A 20,291-nucleotide genomic window follows, 5' to 3' on the forward strand; every position below is an offset into this window, starting at 1 on the left:
CAAGAAAGGTAACAAAGTTCCTTTAGATCTTTAAGAATAAAAACGCCTAAGACCTTTGAAAGAAAGTGGTCGAGACTATACCGATGATCTCTACTGATTTATACTATGCTAAGGATCAGTATGATAAGAGGCAAGAGATGTGGTGACCATATTGAGAAACACCACGAAATTTTACATGGCATGATAGGATTAGCCATCCTAGTATAGAACTTGATGCAAAAGATCAATATTGAAAAGACACAGAGTTATCCCGTAAAGATCTCACGTTGTGAAACATGTACACATAGGGAAACTCATTAGGCTTAATTATCCCAAAGCACCACGACCTTATAGTATGGTCATGAGGGGGAGAGAGGATAAACCCATGATCAATACTACAAGTTCGTGTACTATGGTCTAAACACCATGATATATGGCTCGGCCATTACTAGACCATAAAGGGCTATTACCCGGCCAAAGAGAGGCCATGATACAAACGGTCAAACCAAAGAGGCCATCACCTATAAACAACTTGGCCATGACTTGGCCGTGACTTGTCTAGTGCAGGCTTGTCCGCACACAGTCCATGACTCGGCCAAAAGAAGCCGAAGAGACCATGAGAGACAACTGTCTGGCCGCAAAGGCCATAACCGGCCGGAAAGGCCATTACCTATAAAAGGTTCGGCCATTACCTATATGCTTGGGGACATTATGAATATACATGTACAGAATGATAATAAGCATCAGGCCATATAAGTGAGCATAGATATTCCCATCTAAAGAATGAATACGGGTCATTAAAACCAGACAAACCATCTTATGAGATTCTGATATAAAACCACCACATACATATATGTGCCGTATAAGATGGAACCTGATGCGGCCATCAGATCAGAAACTGAACCAGAGGTCAACCAAAAGCCCTACTCAACCAGTCCAGGCGCCAACCAGGATATACGTGCACTAAAAATGCCATATCTTACAAACCAGGAGGGTTTAAATCATGAGTCTAATTTTTATGGATTCTACACTCAAGAAGGAGTCCAGTCCAATTGGAATTGGGCCAATATATTCACGGAGCAAGAAGTTATGAATTATACAATTCAGAGGTTTCTCAACCCGTCCATCTGCAAGTACCCGACTTTAGAAGAAGATTCAAGCTCAATTAAGGAGCGGCCTGAAGAAAAGCCCATCATAGGAGTCAAGAGGAGTTTATCAGCTTTCCAGAAAGCCCAAGATCAGGAGAAATGGCCACGGAAATTAGGAGTTATGATCAATTCTCCAGAACCGGCCAAACCGACGTCATCTATGGAAAGTCTTCAACCAATTCAACTTGGTTCGACCCAGAGCTATTTATGGGAACCAGGAGATCATCTTAACAAATCAGGAGGTATTACAGAAGTCCTTTGCTGCACCAGAACCCAGAAGATCAGTTGGTTCAATGGAGAATCACTTAAACCCAACCGGAGCTATTTATGGAAAGATTGGACAATCTTTCGGTTTGATCCATTCCAAGCAATTCCAATCCAACCAGGAGAACCAGACGACGTCCAGACAAAACCAAGACATCCAGGAGAAATTATACATGAGCCAGAAGAGTTCTACAACTTCATCCCATGCACCAGCCCACATAGGAATAAGAAGATCCCCATTATCACCAAACTGCCTTATTTGGAGTCTCAAGCATTAAAACTCCAACAGCTCTTTTTCCTTCAGTCTATGCACGACATCAGCACCTACCATTAAGAAGATTCCCAGGAAGCTCACTTACCCCCTCAAACCGTCCAGATACAAGGAGGACACCATCTACATTCATTTGGCCAAGATTCTCATCATTAAGCCTCCAACGGCTAGTTTTCAAGGAGCCATCAATTCCTTTGCTTCCAAGTTTATTATTTTGATTTTATTTCTTTCCTTATGTCATTTTATGACTGTTAGAGAGTCCTTGGTCGAGCCTATAAAGCTCTAGTCTTTGTTTCATTGTAAATGACCCCATTTTGAAAGTAATAAGAATTATTCAGTTTTCTAGTTTTCTTAAAACTATTGTTTCAAGTTTTTTGAGTTTGTGTGAAGCAACTCCAAAGCACCTTGACTTATCAAGGCTCCTTTCCATAGAGTCTTGTGGCGTCCTCAACCCCCCCATCCTTCCATTCCAATTCGTTTGCCAAGCTTGAGAGTGATACACATCCAGCAAGCAAAGCACCATCTCAATCCACTTCAATCATCAACTGATTAGGCTGAGAGTGTCACACGATCAGCAGCCTAATTCCATCCTATTTATCTTTATTTATCTTGTTTTATCATATTAGAAATCATATCTCATTTGTTTTTGCATTTGTTTTCAGGATCATAACTTGCATTCCATCCTATCGCCCATCCGATCATATCTTTGGTCGATCCATCAAGCTTCCATCAACCATTTTGCCAACCCTGAATCCCAGCCTGCAACAGAACCTCAGAAGAGGATTGGGAATATATGTTGGATAGGAGTATTACTTTCTCCCCGAATTCAAAGAAAGCTTGAGCCAAAACATGGGTGATTAAAATAGTGGCCAAGTACGGATTGCATGATCAAATGGATCCGACTATCCAAACATTAAAGGAGAAAGATTATAAGCTGGATAAAGAAAGAGTAAAGGAATGATAAGAATGGTTTTTAACCATCATTGTCTTGGCAAGATCCTCGGACTATACATTATGATATAAGACGTCCAAAGAAAGATAATATAAAGATAGCCAATTGAGAAGCTAATCGAAATGCCAGACACTGACCCGAAAAAGAATGACTAACCAGCTTAGCACCAAACGAAATTTAAAGTCCTAGAAGAGACATAATCAAGTTGCTATATAGTCTATGCAAGATAGACCAAGTGTTCCATAAGAGTAAAGAAACTCGGATAGAAAGAAAAGGTGCATAGACAGATCCGAAGTCATGATAAGAGAAACCATACCAGACATAGAGATAAAGGCTGGCCAGCTACACATCTAAGGTACCAAACTAAGTAGTCTTGGGACGCCAAGCTGCTAGGTAACAAAGGTCCTGGATAATGAAATCTCAAAGTGATCAGATCATGTCTGGAACATAGTGGAATCACATGAAAGTGTCGACACACACATTTGTATAAAGATACATAAAGAGAATAGCACTTGAACATAAGCGAGGATCATGTACCCACGAATGAGTACTCATCATACAATCATAGAATCATAAAGATTATAAAGAATAGAAAGATAAACGTGGAGGTTCAAAGTATCTAAAGAGAGATGAGCGTATTGGCCATGTACATATACAGAAACGCCATCTGATAAACCAGTGAAATAGATGGATCTTGTGAGATAAAGAAACCGTGAGAGAGGACACATGATCACGTGGCCTAGAGTGTCTATGTCTTCATATTAATAGCATTAGATCATAGCTTGTTTACACAAGGTACTCACAGAGATCAAAGGAACAGATTATAAGGAGATGAACTCCTATGTGGTGATTGCTGCTACAAATTTTCGATATTAAACCAAGTCTGGTCATAAGAAAGAAAATAGATACACTAAATGTAGTAAGCAGCATATAGATCACTGGATAAAATAAGATAAGAGAACAGCTTTGTTCCTAAGCTGATTCATAGACTGAAGCAAAAGCAGCTGCATAAAGTATATAAAAGAAATTGATCAGACATGATCATTGATCTTGGAGTTGTGTAAAAGACAATCCAATAACAGTCCATATATATATGAGAATTTATAAAGAAATTCCTTGTGCTTATACTAAACCTAAAGAAGGTTAGTAGATATAGAATGAAATCTATGTGGGTGTCTGGCTAAAAACGTCCAACACACCAGCTAAGAGCATCCGGCTCTCTGGCCAAAAGCGTCCAGCCCTCAGGCTATAAGCATCCGGTCCTTTCTACCAAGGATGTCCGACTCATATCCTTTGATCACGGCTAGTATAAAAGATCAACCAACAGGTTGTAACCCGACATCAGATCCCTTAAGGATCCGGGATAGCATAATAGTTTACAGCTGCTGTGTAACCTACACAAGACTTTGTCGTGAGGATAATAGGAGATATTTGATCTACCCTTCCCGGTCGGATACCAAAAGTATTGTAAGCCCATGGAGTCAAGATCCATGACCTAACAATATATATTAAGCGTGTGATATGATCCACAACAACTAAGGTCATGAGACGCCATCATATGGCATTACCTAAGGCAAAGGAATCAATGTCCACATCCATGAGTGTGTTCGGCCTAAGAGCCACATCAATGATTGATCTTGAACACTCATGAAACAAGTAGTGAACATGTATAGACAAGGTCTATGACCTGGACATAGATCGACCAGATTGAAACATGGTCGAATGATAAACCATATTTAGTATGCTCTCCATAAGAACTTGGTCTGTCCGACCTAAGTAAAGGAGTTTGATAAGTAGACAGTCACATCTAGACTATGGACAGATGCAAACACGTTTTGCAAAGACAAACATGTGATTCCCGAGGACAATGTGGTTCACATTGCTTAACACACATGCTTAAAACGGGACACTCAGTGTCAAAGGACATGAGAAACGACCTAAGAGGTCTAAGTGGTCTTAATTACGGTGCAGTAATGAAACTGGCCGATTACTCCCTTCCTACACAGACATGATAGATCACGCATCAAGATGCGTAGTATGTAGAACCTACACCGAGGTTCACATCAGGGGGAGTAGTGCGTGTTGTACTTTTTTTCCTTCATCATGGTTTTGTCCCACTGGGTTTTCCTGATAAGGTTTTAATGAGGCAACATTAAGCGTACTACAAATCCTGTATGGTTATGACATCCAAGGGGGAGTGTTATGAACATTGTGGATTGCCATTAACCAAGACAAGAAGAGATGGCCCATCAGGCCACGACCAGGCCCAACCACAGCCGTGTCCAAGAGGAGAGAGAGTCGGCGGCTGAGGAGAGAGAGTCGGCCTATCCTTTGGCCGACATTAGATATATGATGTTTTCCTTTTCTATGTTTTAGATCTTTTCCTATTTCATGTTGTATTAGGTTTTGGATAATTTCCTTTTCTCTATTCCTTGTAACCCCTATATAAAGAAACACTTTGGTTGAGTAATAATATACAGACACACACGAAATATTCAGTCTCAAACCCTTCGTTCACAACAAAAATGCATTAAAAGAACAGAACCGGTGTCGAACATGGGACTTTAAGAATCACAGCCATTTTGTATTGGCTATTCGTTAAAGACAAAAGGGAGAAAAAGTTCCCATCTCTCGCTCTTTTTCGTCGGTTCTTCTTTCTCTCTTCTTCTTTCTCTGTTCGTCGTGCTGCTGATGGAAGGGCTTAATTTTGAGAAATGGTACTGCTTTCACCTCTCTCTTAAAGTCTTAATTTTTTTGATTTGTCGATTTGAGTTTTCTTATGGCTCAATCTTAGATTTGTGATACTCTGTTTTGGGATTTGATTCTAGTGAGGAATGTGGAGTTATGATCGCGATTGCTCTGTTTGATATGCACGAGTGCGGAGAGAAACGAAGTGAAGTGAAGAGATTCAAGTGCGTTTCGAGTGGCAAGTACGAGGAAGTCTCAGTTCCAGTAGTGGATGATCTCATCTTGATCTCTGATAAAGCTTACACTAGAAGAGAAGTACTGGATATGGTGAGTAATCATATCTCTCTTGATCATTAATCTAAAATATGGTTTGAGTTTCAGTTTCGGTTTACCTGTTTCTGCCTTGTATTGCAGGAGAAGCTAATGGCCAACACCTTGCAATTCAATTTCTCTTTGCCTACTCCGTATGTGTTCATGAGACGGTTCCTCAAAGCTGCTCAATCTGACAAAAAGGTAGCTTCAATCTTTTTTTTTTTTTGCAAGGAAGCTATCTCTAGCATTTTGTATCTAAAGTTGTGTGATGTGAAATTGTGGTTTCAGCTGCACTGTGTTTGCCTATGGACAGACTGGAACTGGGAAGACTTACACCATGGAAGGCGGCATGCCTAAAATGGTATATCATTTTTCTTGTGACTTGATTCATTTATGTTGTTGTTGTTGTCTAGGGAGGGGATTTACCTGCGGAGGCTGGAGTGATTCCAAGAGCTGTTCGTCACATTTTCGAAACTCTCGAGTCCCAAAAAGCTGACTACAGTATGAAAGTCACATTCTTGGAGCTGTACAACGAAGAAGTCACAGACCTGTTAGCTCAAGAAGACTCTTCAAGATCTTCTTCTGACGATAAGCAGAAGAAGCCTGTTTCTCTGATGGAAGACGAGAAAGGCTATGTGGTTCTACGCGGTCTCGAGGAAGAAGTTGTGTACAGTGCTAACGATATATACGCTCTTCAACGAGGCTCATCAAAAAGACTCACGGCGGATACGTTGTTGAATAAAAGAAGCAGCCGCTCTAGCGGGCTCCGAGAATATTTTGCGGTCAGGAAGAGTCTATGGGAGATGAGGAGTTGATCAAATGTGGGAAGCTTAACCTTGTGGATCTAGCGGGCTCCGAGAATATTTTGCGGTCAGGGTCGAGGGATGGTAGGGCGAGAGAAGCTGGGGAGATTAAGAAGAGCTTGCTTACGCTGGGGCGTGTGATTAATGCGCTTGTGGAACATTCTTCCCATATACCTTACAGGTACTTGCCCTTGTCCTACAAAACATTTGTGTGTTCTTGGAGTATAACGGTAGATCTTTGTCTTTGTAGGGATAGTGAGCTGACAAGGCTTTTACGAGACTCTCTAGGAGGGAAGACAAAGACTTGTATCATTGCTACAATCTCACCATCTGCTCATTCCTTGGAAGAAACTTTAAGCACTTTGGATTATGCCTATCGTGCCAAGAACATTAAGAACAAACCTGAGGTACTATCATATCTCAAGTTAGCTATATTAGTATACCTTTTATTTCCATCCTTCTAACTTAACGTTTCTCTGCAGGCAAACCAGAAGTTATCTAAAGATTTGTTGCTTAAAGACCTTTACTTGGAGCTTGAGAGAATGAAAGAAGGTTTACACATTACTTTCTCATGTATATCATCAGATGTAGATTTGTTATAACTGCTGTAAAATGGATGCAGATGTAATAGCGGCAAGGGATAGAAAAGGTTTACACACATTACTTTCTCATGTATATCATCAGATGAGCTAGTAGATTTCCAATACTGCTTCAACCATTTTCAGTAACATCTACAACCAAGCTCACACCAACAACTTGCAATTCAATTTCTCTTTGCCTATGTATATTGCCTATGTATGCTTTTCTTTCATGTTATGAAATCCAATAATTCAACTTACAAAAAAAAAAAAAACTTTTAAGAAACTCCCATTGGACGATGAGAAATTAATTACACTAACAAGAGTTCTAAACTTTTCAAATCACAAAATTAATTACTAATTTATTCATTAGAGTCCATACGGGTCTCTAACCAATGGACTTGCTCTAATGTCCCACATCGGTAAGATAGAGATGCATTGGTTATAAACTTCACATATAAAAAGGAATCTGAGCCTTTGTTGCAAATCATACCTTTCTCGACCTTTTGGCTGAGATCAAGTGTAGTATCTTTTCTTATCAGTTAATATCTGATATGTGGGCCACTGGTACGCTTGATATTAACTTTATTATTTTTGGGAAAAAGTCCACTACACTAAGATGGGCTTTCAAGAGTTGCCCATGCGTTGCACCACTGCACGCCTTGGCTCAACCCACCAAACAAAGTTTAACTCTTAACTGATAACTTTTGTCAATTGGTGTGTGGAAGTGATACAAAGATAGACAAATCCACTAAGCTTTGTAGAAGTTGTAGTTCTTGAGAAGGCAGTAACATTCCCAAACTTGAACTGTTGCAATGTACTCACAAACTAAGACCGGATTTTCAAATTCAAAATAGCATCCTAACAATTTGAGGAAGTTCCAAATTTTAGCAAAAAAAAAAAAAAAAAAACAATTTGAGGAAGTTCTTATTACCACTCATTGATGACTGCTGTAAGGATTTTAATGAATATGCTCTTAGAGAAAAACCCGTATACAGCGTCTGAAGTGGCAATAAACTCTTTTAACTAAAGTCTCACACAGAGAAACCGATAAGTAGCAAAAGAGATGGAAAACCATTGGAAGAGAAAGAATGAACCCACTTGAATATTTCAGGACTGTTTTGTATGAACTCAATGGAACCAGCGTCAAATCCTTGAACAACCTAGTTCATCCTGTTTCTGCGTTTGAAAAACTTTTGTGAAGTTTCCATCGTTCTTCTAGGTTTGTGAAGCTTCTGTAACTAATGGGAAAGAAAAAGGCATTGGAAATAAAATAAAAAAAAGGATATTTCTAAGAGTCCCACATCGTAAGACAGAAAGTCATTAGTCATAAACTTGACGCTATAAAAAGAAAGCCGGAACTCCACTAAGAAATCGTACATTTTCCAGGTTTTTGACTAAGATCAAGTGTAACATTTGTTCTTTGTCTTGTTATCAAGCAATCCATCTTATGATCAACACATGAGTACCCAAAAAAAGAAAAACTTTTTTCATTTTTTGTTGGCATCTTTTTATCGAAAGCCGCAAATGGGCCAGAAAAATACAACGAAATACAAGCTTTCGATACATATCTTATACAATTTAAGCCCATTAACCTACGAAGCCCACAAACCAATGGATAAGGATGGACGAGAAGTAACACGTGTCTTCCTTCCTTCTAGCCTCTTCTCAGATATCTGATATCGGACGCCACCGACATGAGCAAACAACCACTTTGTGTCACTGTCCAGAAGCGTTCAAGCTTGGCTTTCGTTGGTCACCTTCTGTTAATCACCAAGTGAGATGAACGGATTGACCAGCTGCAGCGTCGGATTAATTTATCCCACAAGCCATTCGCGTCGGTCATTCCTCTAAGCTCCGTCAAAACACGACCAGATGCTCTGAGTCTTCATGAACGGAAACGAATAACCCTAATCACTTGAAGAAACAATCAGAGAAAAACTTTTGCTCTTAGTCGATCTTAACAAAGCGAGCAGAGATTTACTTTCCCGTGACTGAAATTCAAGCAATTCCGAAGAGACATAGATCCTAACATCACACTGGAATGATTTCCAAAAACTAATCGGAAAAGAATTAAGGGCTTAGAAGGTTGTAACAAAAGATAAGCCGATATTTCAGAAGAAAACCGAAACAAGTCGAAGATTAAAGAAAGCAAAAGATAAAACTAAAGCCGGAGCATGTCGGAGATAAACCGATCTACTTTTATACATGATCGGACTACGTTCAAAAAACAAAAGGTCGGGTGGTTGCCGACGGCAAAGAAGCCCGCCGGCTACCGGAAAACAAAGCTTTTACGGGAAGGCTTCTAGAGAGATGTGAGAGCAAATAAGAGAGAGAAAGTTTTTAAGTGATGTTTACTTAACTGGAGTTTATTTCTTTAAATGAAAATATAAGATGGTTCAAGTTTTATCGGAAAATGAATAGCATTATAAAATATACCCGCCGCATGAAGAATGTAACACTGATAATGAAAGATAATGTGTTATAAGAAGAAGAAGGGATGGTGTATTACAATTGATCGAAACGATAAACTGAAAAAGTAGGATTTACTGTACGTGCATAGTGATGCGGACTCCACATAATATTCATACACAAGAAAATGTCAATTTTCGGTGCGTGTATTCTTGACATTCATCATTCAAGTTCATAACACTCCCCTTTGGAGACCGATGTCACTATCGTCTCTTGCTTAACGTTTTTTGTTGCTTCGTTAAAAACCTTTCAAGGAAAACCCAATGGGAAAAACCATAGTAAGGTAAAAAGAGTACAACTACGTAAGCTCCCCTTCGAATGAGCAATCATAGATCCTTCTGATGATGCATTCCAATGTTATGGACATGTTTTCTGAATACTGAAGTCGGGAGTGATTTTGTGAAGAGGCCAGCTGCATTGTCGCATGATCTGACATATCTCACTTCAATCTCTTTCTTCTTCTCGAGCTCTTGAGTATATGAGAAGAACTTCGGATGTATATGTTTTGTTCTATCACTTTTGATATATCCTTCTTTCGTTTGAGAAACACATGCCGCGTTATCTTCATATAGAATAGTTGGCTCCGTATTTTCGTCAATCCCACTGCTTGAACAGATGTGTCGACATATTTGTCTTAGCCATACACATTCCCTACTTGCTTCATGGAGTGCAATGATCTCATCATGATTTGAAGAAGTAGCCACGAGCGTTTGTTTCTGAGAACTCCAAAATATAGCAGTGCCTCTGATCGTGAAAACGTATCCTGTTTGCGATCGGGCTTTGTGTGGATCTGAAAGATATTCTGCATCTGCAAAACCAACCATTTGACCTTTTGAACTTTTAGGATAAAACAAGCCTAAATCAATGGTCCCTTGGAGGTAACGAAAAACATGTTTAATCTCATTCCAATGTCTTCGAGTTGGAGATGAGCTGAATCTTGCCAAAAGATTCACAGCAAATGATATATCAGGCCGTGTACAATTTGCAAGGTACATCAACGCTCTAATTACACTTAAATATGGTACTTCCGGACCAAGTATCTCTTCTTTCTCCTCAGGTGGTCGAAATGGATCACTTTCAATATTAAGTGACCTAACGACCATCGGGGTGCTAAGAGGAGTTGATTTATCCATGTTAAATCGTTTCAACACTCTTTCAGTGTATGTGGATTGATGCACAAATATACCATTTTGTGAATGTTCTATTTGTAGGCCAAGACAATACTGTATCTGTTCAAGATCTTTCATCTCAAATTCTCCTTTGAGATAGTCTGATGCCTTTTATATTTCCTTTTGTGTCCCGATAATGTTAAGATCATCAACATATACCGCGATTATTACAAATCCGGATATTGTTTTCTTGATGAAAACACATGGGCATATAAGATCATTCACATATCCTTCTTTTGTTAAATGATCACTGAGGCGATTATACCACATACGTCCAGATTGCTTTCACCCATATAGTGATCTTTGCAATTTTATTGCACATAACTCTTTAGGTTTGGAACTTAATGCTTCTGGCATTTTAAATCCATCAGGAACTTTCATGTAGATATCATTATCTAATGATCCATATAAATAAGCTGTAACAACATCCATGAGACGCATCTCTAGATTTTTATCAGCTGCGAGACTCATCAGGAATCAAAACTTGATTGCATCCATAACTGGAGAATACATTTCTTCATAATCGATTCCAGGTCTTTGAGAAAAACCTTGAGCCACTAGACAAGCTTTGTATCTCGTAACCTCATTTTTCTCATTTCACTTTCGAACGAAAACCCATTTGTACCCATCTGGTCTCACATCTGCAGGTGTGAGTACAATAGATCCAAATACTTCTCGTTTATTAAGCGAATCAAGTTCGGCTTGTATTGCATCTTTCCATTGTTCCCAATCATGTCTCTTTTGACATTCATAGACAGATCTTGGTTCTGGATCATCGATTTCTTCATTTATTTCACTTGATACAATATATGAGAAAGCATCATCAAGATCATCATGTTCATTTCTATTCCATATCTTCTTATTATGGATGTAGTTGATAAAAATTTCATGATTACTTTCCGACTCATGATGCTCAACTTTCTCAGTATCCTCATTATTTGTTTCTTCCAAAATACTTTCTGCTATTTTGGATGTGTCATTTATCTTGACATCCTTCTGTTTTCTAGGATTTTTATTCTTAGAACCAATAGGCCTGCCACGCTGCAAGCGTGTTTTAGACTCTCGTGTATTGTCTGCTTTTCCTTGATCATTTGATATTTTGATACAAGCAGGAGCATTCACGGCTGGTATATGAGATTTAGTTACGGTCTTGGTATCCGCAAATGCATCAGGTAGCTGATTAGCTATACTCTGTAAATGCATGATTCGTCGAACTTCTAGTTCAGATTCTTTAGTAGGAGGATCAAGAAATAGTAATGAAGGTACACTCCATTTGATATCATTTTCTACATTTTTGTTTTCTCCCCCTAGAACTGGGAATAATTTCTCATCAAAATGACAATCGGCGAAACGTGCCGTGAAGACGTCACCAATCTGTGGTTCTAGATATCGTATAATTGATGGAGAATCACAACCAACATATATTCTCAATCTTCTTTGTGATCCCATTTTTGTACGTTGTGGTGGTGCTATACCGCACAACCAAGGATTCTAAAGTGGGAAATGTTTGGTTCTCGACCAAACGCTAACTGTAGTGGGGAATACTTATGGTATGCACTCGGTCTGATCCGAATGAGTGCTTCTGCATGCAAAATGGCATGTCCCCATATAGAGGTTGGAAGTTTTGATCTCATGATCAATGGTCTTGCAATCAATTGCATATGCTTAATTAAAGATTCAGCCAAACCATTTTGCGTATGAACATGAGAAACCAAATGTTCAACTTCAATTCCCATTACCATACAATAGTCATTGAATGCTTGAGATGTGAATTCACCAGCGTTGTCTAGTTTAACTCTTTTAATAGTATAATCAGGAAACTGTGCTCGCAGTTTGATTATCTGAGTTAGAAATCTCACAAATGCCACATTTCGAGATCATAATAGACAAACGTGTGACCATCTACTGAATGCGTCAATTAATACCATAAAATAGTGGAATGGTCCACAAGGTGGGTGTATAGGTCCACATATATCACCTTGAATTCTTTCAAGGAACTTTGGTGATTCTTTATCGATTTTGGTTGGCGATGGCCTTACGATCAATTTTCCTAGAGAACATGCAACACATGTTATTTTATTCTTTTGAGAAATCTCCTGGATTTTTAGTGAATGACCATGTGAACTTTCTATGATTTTACGCATCATTGTAGTGCCTAGATGGCCGAGGCGATCATGCCATAATGTGAACTCTTCTGGGTTCCGTTTTACTACAAGATTTGATTCGATCTCATCGATATAAGGATGGTGTAGCCCCGAAGGAAGTTCTGGGGACTTTTCCAATATGTGTTTTCTGCCACATTACTCAGAAGTTACATACATGTATTTCTTTCCATCCTCAGTTGCAGACTGAGTATCATATCCGTGAAGATATATGTCTTTAAAACTCAACAAATTCCTTTCAGAACTCGGAGAATATAGAGCATTATTTATGGAAAATTTTGTTTCATTCGGCAACGTAAAGTTTGCTTTACCAGTTCATTCAATCACGTCTGCATGACCTGATATTGTATTGACGACAATTCTTGTCAGTTTTATATTAGAGAAATATCTCTTTTATCTCAGAATAGTGTGCGTTTTTCCACTATCTGGTATGCATATTTCACGAATCCGTTTCTTGGATTTTGCTCCATTAGCATTTTGATCCATTTCTGAAATTTTCATAAATATTAATAAAAGAAAACATAAAATTCATTCATATAATAATCATATAAGGAAACACACAATAATTATACACTAAGGTGACGTTAAAAACATCACTATTTGTTTAAAACAGGAAATGTAATAATTATACACGATAATACTGGAAACTATTCAATAGTCTTATTATAAGCATTTCAGCTCTTTTCAGGAGTAATATAGTCCAGTTCATTTGCGAAGTCGGAGGCATCGAGGTACGATGTCCCTTCAAAGTTTTCAGTGAGGTTCACTTCTTTAGCTTTGCCTTTCGTGGACTCTTGATATAACTTACGGAAGTGTGGAGGAGTACGACAGGTACGGGACCAATGTCCTTTACAACCACATCTGTAACACACTGTCCCATGCTTCTGGGTGATATCCTCTTGAGTTTCTTTACCCTTAGAAACTTGTTCGGATCTAACCCACTTGTTAGATCCCTTCCATTTGGGATTGTAAGTTTTTCCACGTTTGTTATTGAAACGGCGACCATGACCTCGGTTGGTCTAGTTTCTCATTTCCGAATTTTCTATCGCCATAGCATTCACTTCAGGAAATGCTTTGGCTCCCGTAGGTCGGGAATTGTGGTTTTTGATCAGGAGCTCATTGTTATTTTCAGCCAACATGAGCGCAACCATCAATTCAGAAAATCTCGTGTACCCGCATTTTCTGTAAATTTTGGGCAAGAAGTGAAGCTGTTTGTGGAAAGTATTGTATGTTTTATTCATCATTTCTGTCTCAGAGACAGGGTTACCACAATATTTCAAGAGTGAAACTATCCTCAGGACAGCAAAATTGTAATCCTCAACCTTTTGAAAATTTTGGAACCTCAGATTTTTCCACTCTTCTAGAGCGTGAGGGAGGTTGACTTCTCTCTGGTTATCAAACCTTACTTTTAAAGCTTGCCACAATTCAGCTGGGTCTTCTACGCTTGCATAGTCGTGCGTTAGATTCTCATCTAAATGTTTCTTCAGGAAGATTATCGCTTCGGCTATATGCTCGGGTGGCGATTTGTTACCGATTTTTATCGTTTTGGTTATCTTTTTCATTACAAGGTAAGGTTTCACATTTTTGACCCATCCGATGTAATTTTCAGAGTCGGGAGCTGAAGTTTCTCGATGTTTGCCATTTGTATTTCTAAAACATAAAATAATATATTTTATTAGAATTTCGTAATTTTAAAACGAACCATTTATATTAATAATACATGCAATTACAAGGAGAAACAACACATAGAAAAGTAAACCGACATTAAGCGTAAGTTCTTCATGAGCAAATTCTCCAATAAAAAGAACGTACATAGAAGCAAAAATTAAAATTGCACATAAAACCAAAAATATGCGAATCATCTTTCTTGCAATGAAAAACCAGAATGAAGCGATTTGAAAATATTTGAGAGAAGATGAAATGTTTTGGATGAAGTACATGAGTGAAGTATGAGTGTATTTATAGATGAAAAACATTGTTAATAGCCGTTGAAAAAGGTAAAAATTTTGAAAATTTTTCTTTGTGACCGTTGGGATTAAATCGCATGAACCAAAAATCAATCTGATAATACTGTAATAATCAGTCAACCAAATTCCGTAAATTTCATAATATTTGATATAGGTGACCACACATTTATATAATAACCATAATATAATAAACAAACAAATATCAATCATATTATGGGGATATAAAAATTATAACATTAAATAAATTATGCGGCGGCACAGCCAAGCCAATAATTATAGTGTAATTAACGATCAAAGTTTATTAACGAGGCGACATACCGCCCGCATTAACATATATAAATAATAATAATTAAAACAACCACTATAAAATTATTAATAATAATATAGGCGGTATACCAACCATTATAGCAGAGTAAATATGATACATATAAATAATATAGGCGGTATACCGGCCATTATAGCAGAGTAAATATGATACATATAAATTTTACCGAATCGCAGATTGATCGTGCTGATAACGTGTTATAAAATAACTTATAATTTTATAGTATCAAGAACTTTTAAATATGACAAAATTTTATACCCGTAGAAAGAAGATAACACTGATAATGAAAGAGAATGTGTTATAAGAAGAAGAAAGGATGATGTATTACAATTGATCGAAACGACCGTTTATATAGAAATGAAAAAGTAGGATTTACTGTGCGTGCATAGTGACGCGGACTCCACGTAATATTCATACACACGAAAATTGACTTGAGTGTATTCTTGACATTCATCATTCATAACATATAGAAGTAAATTTTGTTAACATATGTTGAATAATCAACATCCAATACGAAACATATAGACTCTAAATATTCATTTATTTCCTTTTGACTTGACTCTTTACCATACAAAACTTTTCCTTTGAACCATCCTCATTTTTTTTTCTCATCAGAAGAAAAAGGAAACTAAGAGTCTATCATTCACAAGGGAGATGGAATTTTGGAGAAGGAAGAAGAAGGCGAGAAAATGCTTCCTCAAAAGTGGAAGTATGTTTCTTCAACAACTCATAGCAGACTGTAATGGCATGTCAAACCCTATAAGAATGTTCTCTTCCGATCAAATGTCCAAGGCCACAGATCACTTCGATCCCATGTCTGCCCTCCCTAATTCATTTTGGTTCACCTTGTACAAGGGCGTTATCGAAGGCAGATCTTACGTGATCAAGAGATTTTCAGAGTATGTGGTCCGTGCAGAAGAAGCGAATGTTTACAACGACATAGCCTTGTCTGCTCGGGTAAGTAATCACAGTGGTTTCCTCAAACTCATTGGTTGCTGTCTCGAATTTCCTCGTCCGATAATGGTATTTGAAGACCTAGAATATATAGCCGTGAATGAGCGAGGAAGTCTTGGTTCGGAGGACGGGCCGTTGCTGCCTTGGAATGTACGATTGAAGATAGCGAAGGAGATTGCGACTGCTATAACTTATCTTCACTCTGCCTTCCCTAGAATCATTATACACAGAGATATATGTGCAAAAAATGTTTTCTTGGATAAGAATGGGACTGCTAAGCTCACTGATTTAACGGTTGCCGTAACACTTCCTGAAGGTAAATCGTGGATTGAAGATAGGGTGACTGGAATAATCGGATACATAGATCCTATTTATGCCAGGACGGGCATAGTGACAGAATATTCAGATGTGTACAGTTTTGGAATCTTTATGTTGGTTCTTCTTATGGGAAGAGAACCACTTTTTGTTGCATCTAGTGGTGTTCTTTGTAATATTCTTGAACATGTTGAGGATCTGCAGGAGAGAGGAGAACCTGTTGCGTTCGGGGGCGATTCCAACGACATGAGGCCTTGTCAGATGAAAATGTTTCTTGACCTGGCAATGAGATGCTGCGAGAAGAGGAATGAAGACAGGCCAAAGATGATCACGGTGGCAAAACAGATTAAGCTAATAGAAAAATGGATCACTTAATTGTTATGAGGATGCTCAAAATTAATATTTGAGATTATGCTCATACATAGTAGGGTTGTGTATTGCTGGATTTCTTTCAGTATATGATTTTCTAATAAGACTTTCATTTTGATTAAGAAAGAGTTTTGAGGGTACATAAATCTTTCTCTGAGGTTCTGAAAGTGAACCTAAAGACTAAGTAAGGATACTAGCAAGCATAGTTTCGAGAACTTACTTCAAATTGTTATTATTAAAACTGTTTTTATAGTCTCTGATTCATGAGCAAAACTTCATTTTAATCAAGAAAGACTATATAGGGTAACTATCTCAAGTCTGAAAGATCTCAAGTGAACAAGTTTGCGTTCAGATTCTGCGCGAAGAGTGTGGATAAGAGGCCAAAAATGATTGATGTCGCCAAGGAGTTTAATGTAGCAGAGAAAATTGCAGAGGTAGGAGGAGACATCTATAGAATGTCGAGGAATGCGTCTGTGATACAAAGAAAAGGATACGCTAGCGACGAGGAGCTTGATGAGCTGGATTCTCCTCTTACGTTTGTTATTGACAAAGTGTATGTATCACTAAGTTCGGGACACAATGAGAAGCTGAAGCAGCAAAATGAGCAAGTAGGTAAAATGGTAGCGAATGTAAGATATGAGCTTCTTAGGGAAGTGTTGGGACTATGGTGAAGCTCTTGTTACATTGAAACAACCAAGTCTTAATTATCAAAGTGATTATATTTAGCTGTAAGGATTTTAATGAATATGTTGTTAGAGAAAACTGTATTTAGCGTCTTAAGAGGCAATAAAGCTTTTTTTAACAACAGTCTCACTAGAGACACCCATAAATATATATGTAAATTAAACTGTTGGAGGAGAAAGAGTGAACAAAATCTTTTGTTTGACTTTTCAAAGTTTCCATTTTATTCTTCTAGGTTTTGTGAAGTTTCTGTGACCAATTGCAACAGTTTAAATTTTTATTTGTAGTCTAGCACGTCATTGTTTTGTTATTTCTTATGGCTTATAGGCACTACAGAAGGAAACTTCTAACATCCCACATCGGTAAGACAGAGATGCATTGGTTATAAGCTTCATACTTTTCTCGGCCTTTTGGCTAAGATCAAGTGTAGTATGTGTTCTTATCAGTTTAATATCTGATATGTGGGCTATCTGTCCACAAGATATTAACTCTATTTTTCAAGGGAGAAAGTCCGTAAAGATAGCTTGCTATCTGGGTTTTAATGAGTCGCCTTTGCGTTGCACTATTGCATGGGCTGGTTTAACCCGCCAAACAAAGTTCAACTCTTAACCAATACCTTTTGTCAATTGGTGTGTTGAAGTGAGACATAGATAGACAACCACTTAGCTTTGTAGAAGTGGTAATTCTTTTGAAAGAAGTAGCATTCCCAACTTCGACTGTTTTAATGTACACGTTCAGCATACTCGCAGACTAATATTGGATATTCAAATTCAAAACAGTATCCTAACAATTTGAGGAAGTTCTTGTGATCACTCACCATTGATGAGACCGCTCTATCGGGAAAGATCTGTTCTAACATATTAGATGTGTATAAATTCCTTATGGATCTTTTGATTAGGAAATGCCTGGTTCTCGAGAACACCTCTGTTTTGTACATAAACACTCCCAAAGAAACATGTGACTGCTCTCGCTGAAGTTGTTGGTGGACTATGATTAGATGATTTGGTTTGCAGATAAAGTTTTGATTGGATTTGATTTGCCATGCAAAACTTGATGAAATTTTCTAAGGTGACCTGTGTCTTAAGGAACAATAGCCGTTGATTTGTTTCTGAGTTTTTTTCTTCTTCGTTGTCTTGTTCATCAAGCAATCCATCTTCTGATTTCAGCACAGAAAAATGCTTGTGTGGAGATAATTTATCGAGGATGGTTCAAAGGGAAAGTGTTGTCGTGTGACAGGAATATCTATTAGCTATCCGGTTTACTAGACATTGGTTTAATTATTGTCTTTATGCATTTTGATTTAGCTTTATGGTTTAGTCTTTTGGTTTACAAAAACACTATATGTAATATCTTTCTCATTTATGGGAAATCAATAAAACATTAAAACAATCTTCTAAACCATCTCTGTTCATCATCCACCATTAAGAATCTTTGCTCTTCGGGTTGATCCTTCTTCCTTCGTGGTCATCCTCTAGGCTTTGATTCTCCGATCTACGGGGTTCTCGGTGAACCTCTGGATTGGGTTTATCTATCATTACTGGTTTTCCTGTCTCAGAGCCGTCCATCCTCGGCAAATCGGTTTCCATGGCTGCTCAACGCAAGATGCCTCTGAAATATTCATGTGAGGAAGTTTATGACCGGGTGTCAAATGGGTTATGCATATTTTGTGATGATCGAGATACACCTGGTCATCATAATTTGAAGCACAAAGGAGTGAAGATTCTCGTGACTGAGACAACGACGAGCTCATCCTTGAAGAAAGCTTGGTCGAATCTGATGAGTTTGTTACCAAAACTGTGATGAAGCCAGATTCTTTCTATGAATCGCTGGAGAGTTTCACTTCAGATTTGCAGATCTTTGATGTTGCAGGACAGAAATAAGAACAAAACAAAAGTGATGTAGATGATAACATGAGTTTCTCTCTTGGTAATAAGATCGACACATGGTGGGCGAACATACTCTAAAGGCTGATCGTATATGGGAACCAGGTGGATGTCTGGTCAAGACAGATCGACAGATGCTTCAGACTGAAGCAGTTTTACATGGCCAGGTACAATTTTCTGGGCCAGACAAGCTGAAGAACGATAAATTGCAGTCATGTATTGGTCTGAACTTATGTGAGTTTCGCGTTGATCATGGAGTTGATATCTTGTTTTCTCATCAAATGCATCGTGTCAAGGACATATATGTATTGCCTAAGAAAATATTAAGCCAAGCTTGTCCGTATCAAAAGGCTCATCTTGTATGGGAGCCAGGTGGGTCTGTAGGCAAGCAAGCACCGTGGAACTGCTCAGACAAGTACCTCAAGCATGGTGTAGTGCTAAAGTTAAACGCCAAAACTCATGAGACTTGTTTACATAATACTTTGGAGGTGTTCTCGGCAGAAGAAACCCAGACTTGGATGGTGAATGAAAAGATGAGCTTCAAGGTACTTCCTGATCTTAATCTAGAAGTATGGGTTAAGCTAGCAGTTTATGGTTTTAAGTATCAGAAGCTTATGTCACTGCTTGTTCGTGGAGGATTAACAGCTATGTGTGCTCTTGCGATCGTAACGCCTCCGTTTGATATTAGCTTTGACGATACGGTTATCCAAGAGATGAGGAAATCATGTGTTCTAATAGTTGTAGGCTCTGCAACTATGAGAATGATGAGATGGCTTCACATGATAGAGTTGGTGTGTTCAATGATGATAAAGCTTGATGTGAAGATATTCTCAAGGCCTTTTGGAGATATGGATGCTCGGTTTCAAGAGGAGATCGTGACTACTGCTCTTGGGATTGGAGTTTCTCTTGAATGTTTAGAGCCGTACCTCAGTCATGATGAAGTGTTGGGGTTAACTACAAAGACTCATTTGGCGAAGGAAACTCGAGAATGGAGTAATC

The 20,291-nt window shown here is 38.3% G+C and overlaps 2 protein-coding genes and 2 non-coding genes across 4 annotated transcripts; all 4 read left to right on the top strand.

Moving 5' to 3' along the window:
- Window positions 1-5,569: 5,569 nt before the first annotated feature.
- Window positions 5,570-9,142, top strand: LOC106393336 (kinesin-like protein KIN-5B). Its single transcript, XM_048753738.1, has 4 exons — window positions 5,570-5,629; window positions 5,717-6,598; window positions 6,668-6,824; window positions 6,900-9,142. Exons 2-4 carry the CDS (start codon window positions 6,411-6,413, stop codon window positions 7,017-7,019), a joined length of 465 nt encoding a protein of 154 aa, XP_048609695.1. The 5' UTR covers window positions 5,570-5,629; window positions 5,717-6,410; the 3' UTR covers window positions 7,020-9,142.
- On the top strand, window positions 7,485-7,671 carry LOC125586497. The gene has a single exon (XR_007323025.1). It is a non-coding gene; the product is annotated as a U2 spliceosomal RNA (small nuclear RNA).
- Window positions 9,143-15,744: 6,602 nt separating the features above from the next.
- LOC106390863 (serine/threonine-protein kinase ZRK1-like) lies at window positions 15,745-16,734 on the top strand. The gene has a single exon (XM_013831402.3). It carries the CDS (start codon window positions 15,745-15,747, stop codon window positions 16,732-16,734), a length of 990 nt encoding a protein of 329 aa, XP_013686856.2.
- A 1,068-nt stretch (window positions 16,735-17,802) lies between these two features.
- On the top strand, window positions 17,803-17,997 carry LOC125586494. The gene has a single exon (XR_007323022.1). It is a non-coding gene; the product is annotated as a U2 spliceosomal RNA (small nuclear RNA).
- Window positions 17,998-20,291: the final 2,294 nt, after the last annotated feature.

This window comes from Brassica napus, chromosome C4, assembly GCF_020379485.1.
Source record: "Brassica napus cultivar Da-Ae chromosome C4, Da-Ae, whole genome shotgun sequence".
Classification (NCBI taxonomy): Eukaryota; Viridiplantae; Streptophyta; class Magnoliopsida; order Brassicales; family Brassicaceae; genus Brassica; species Brassica napus.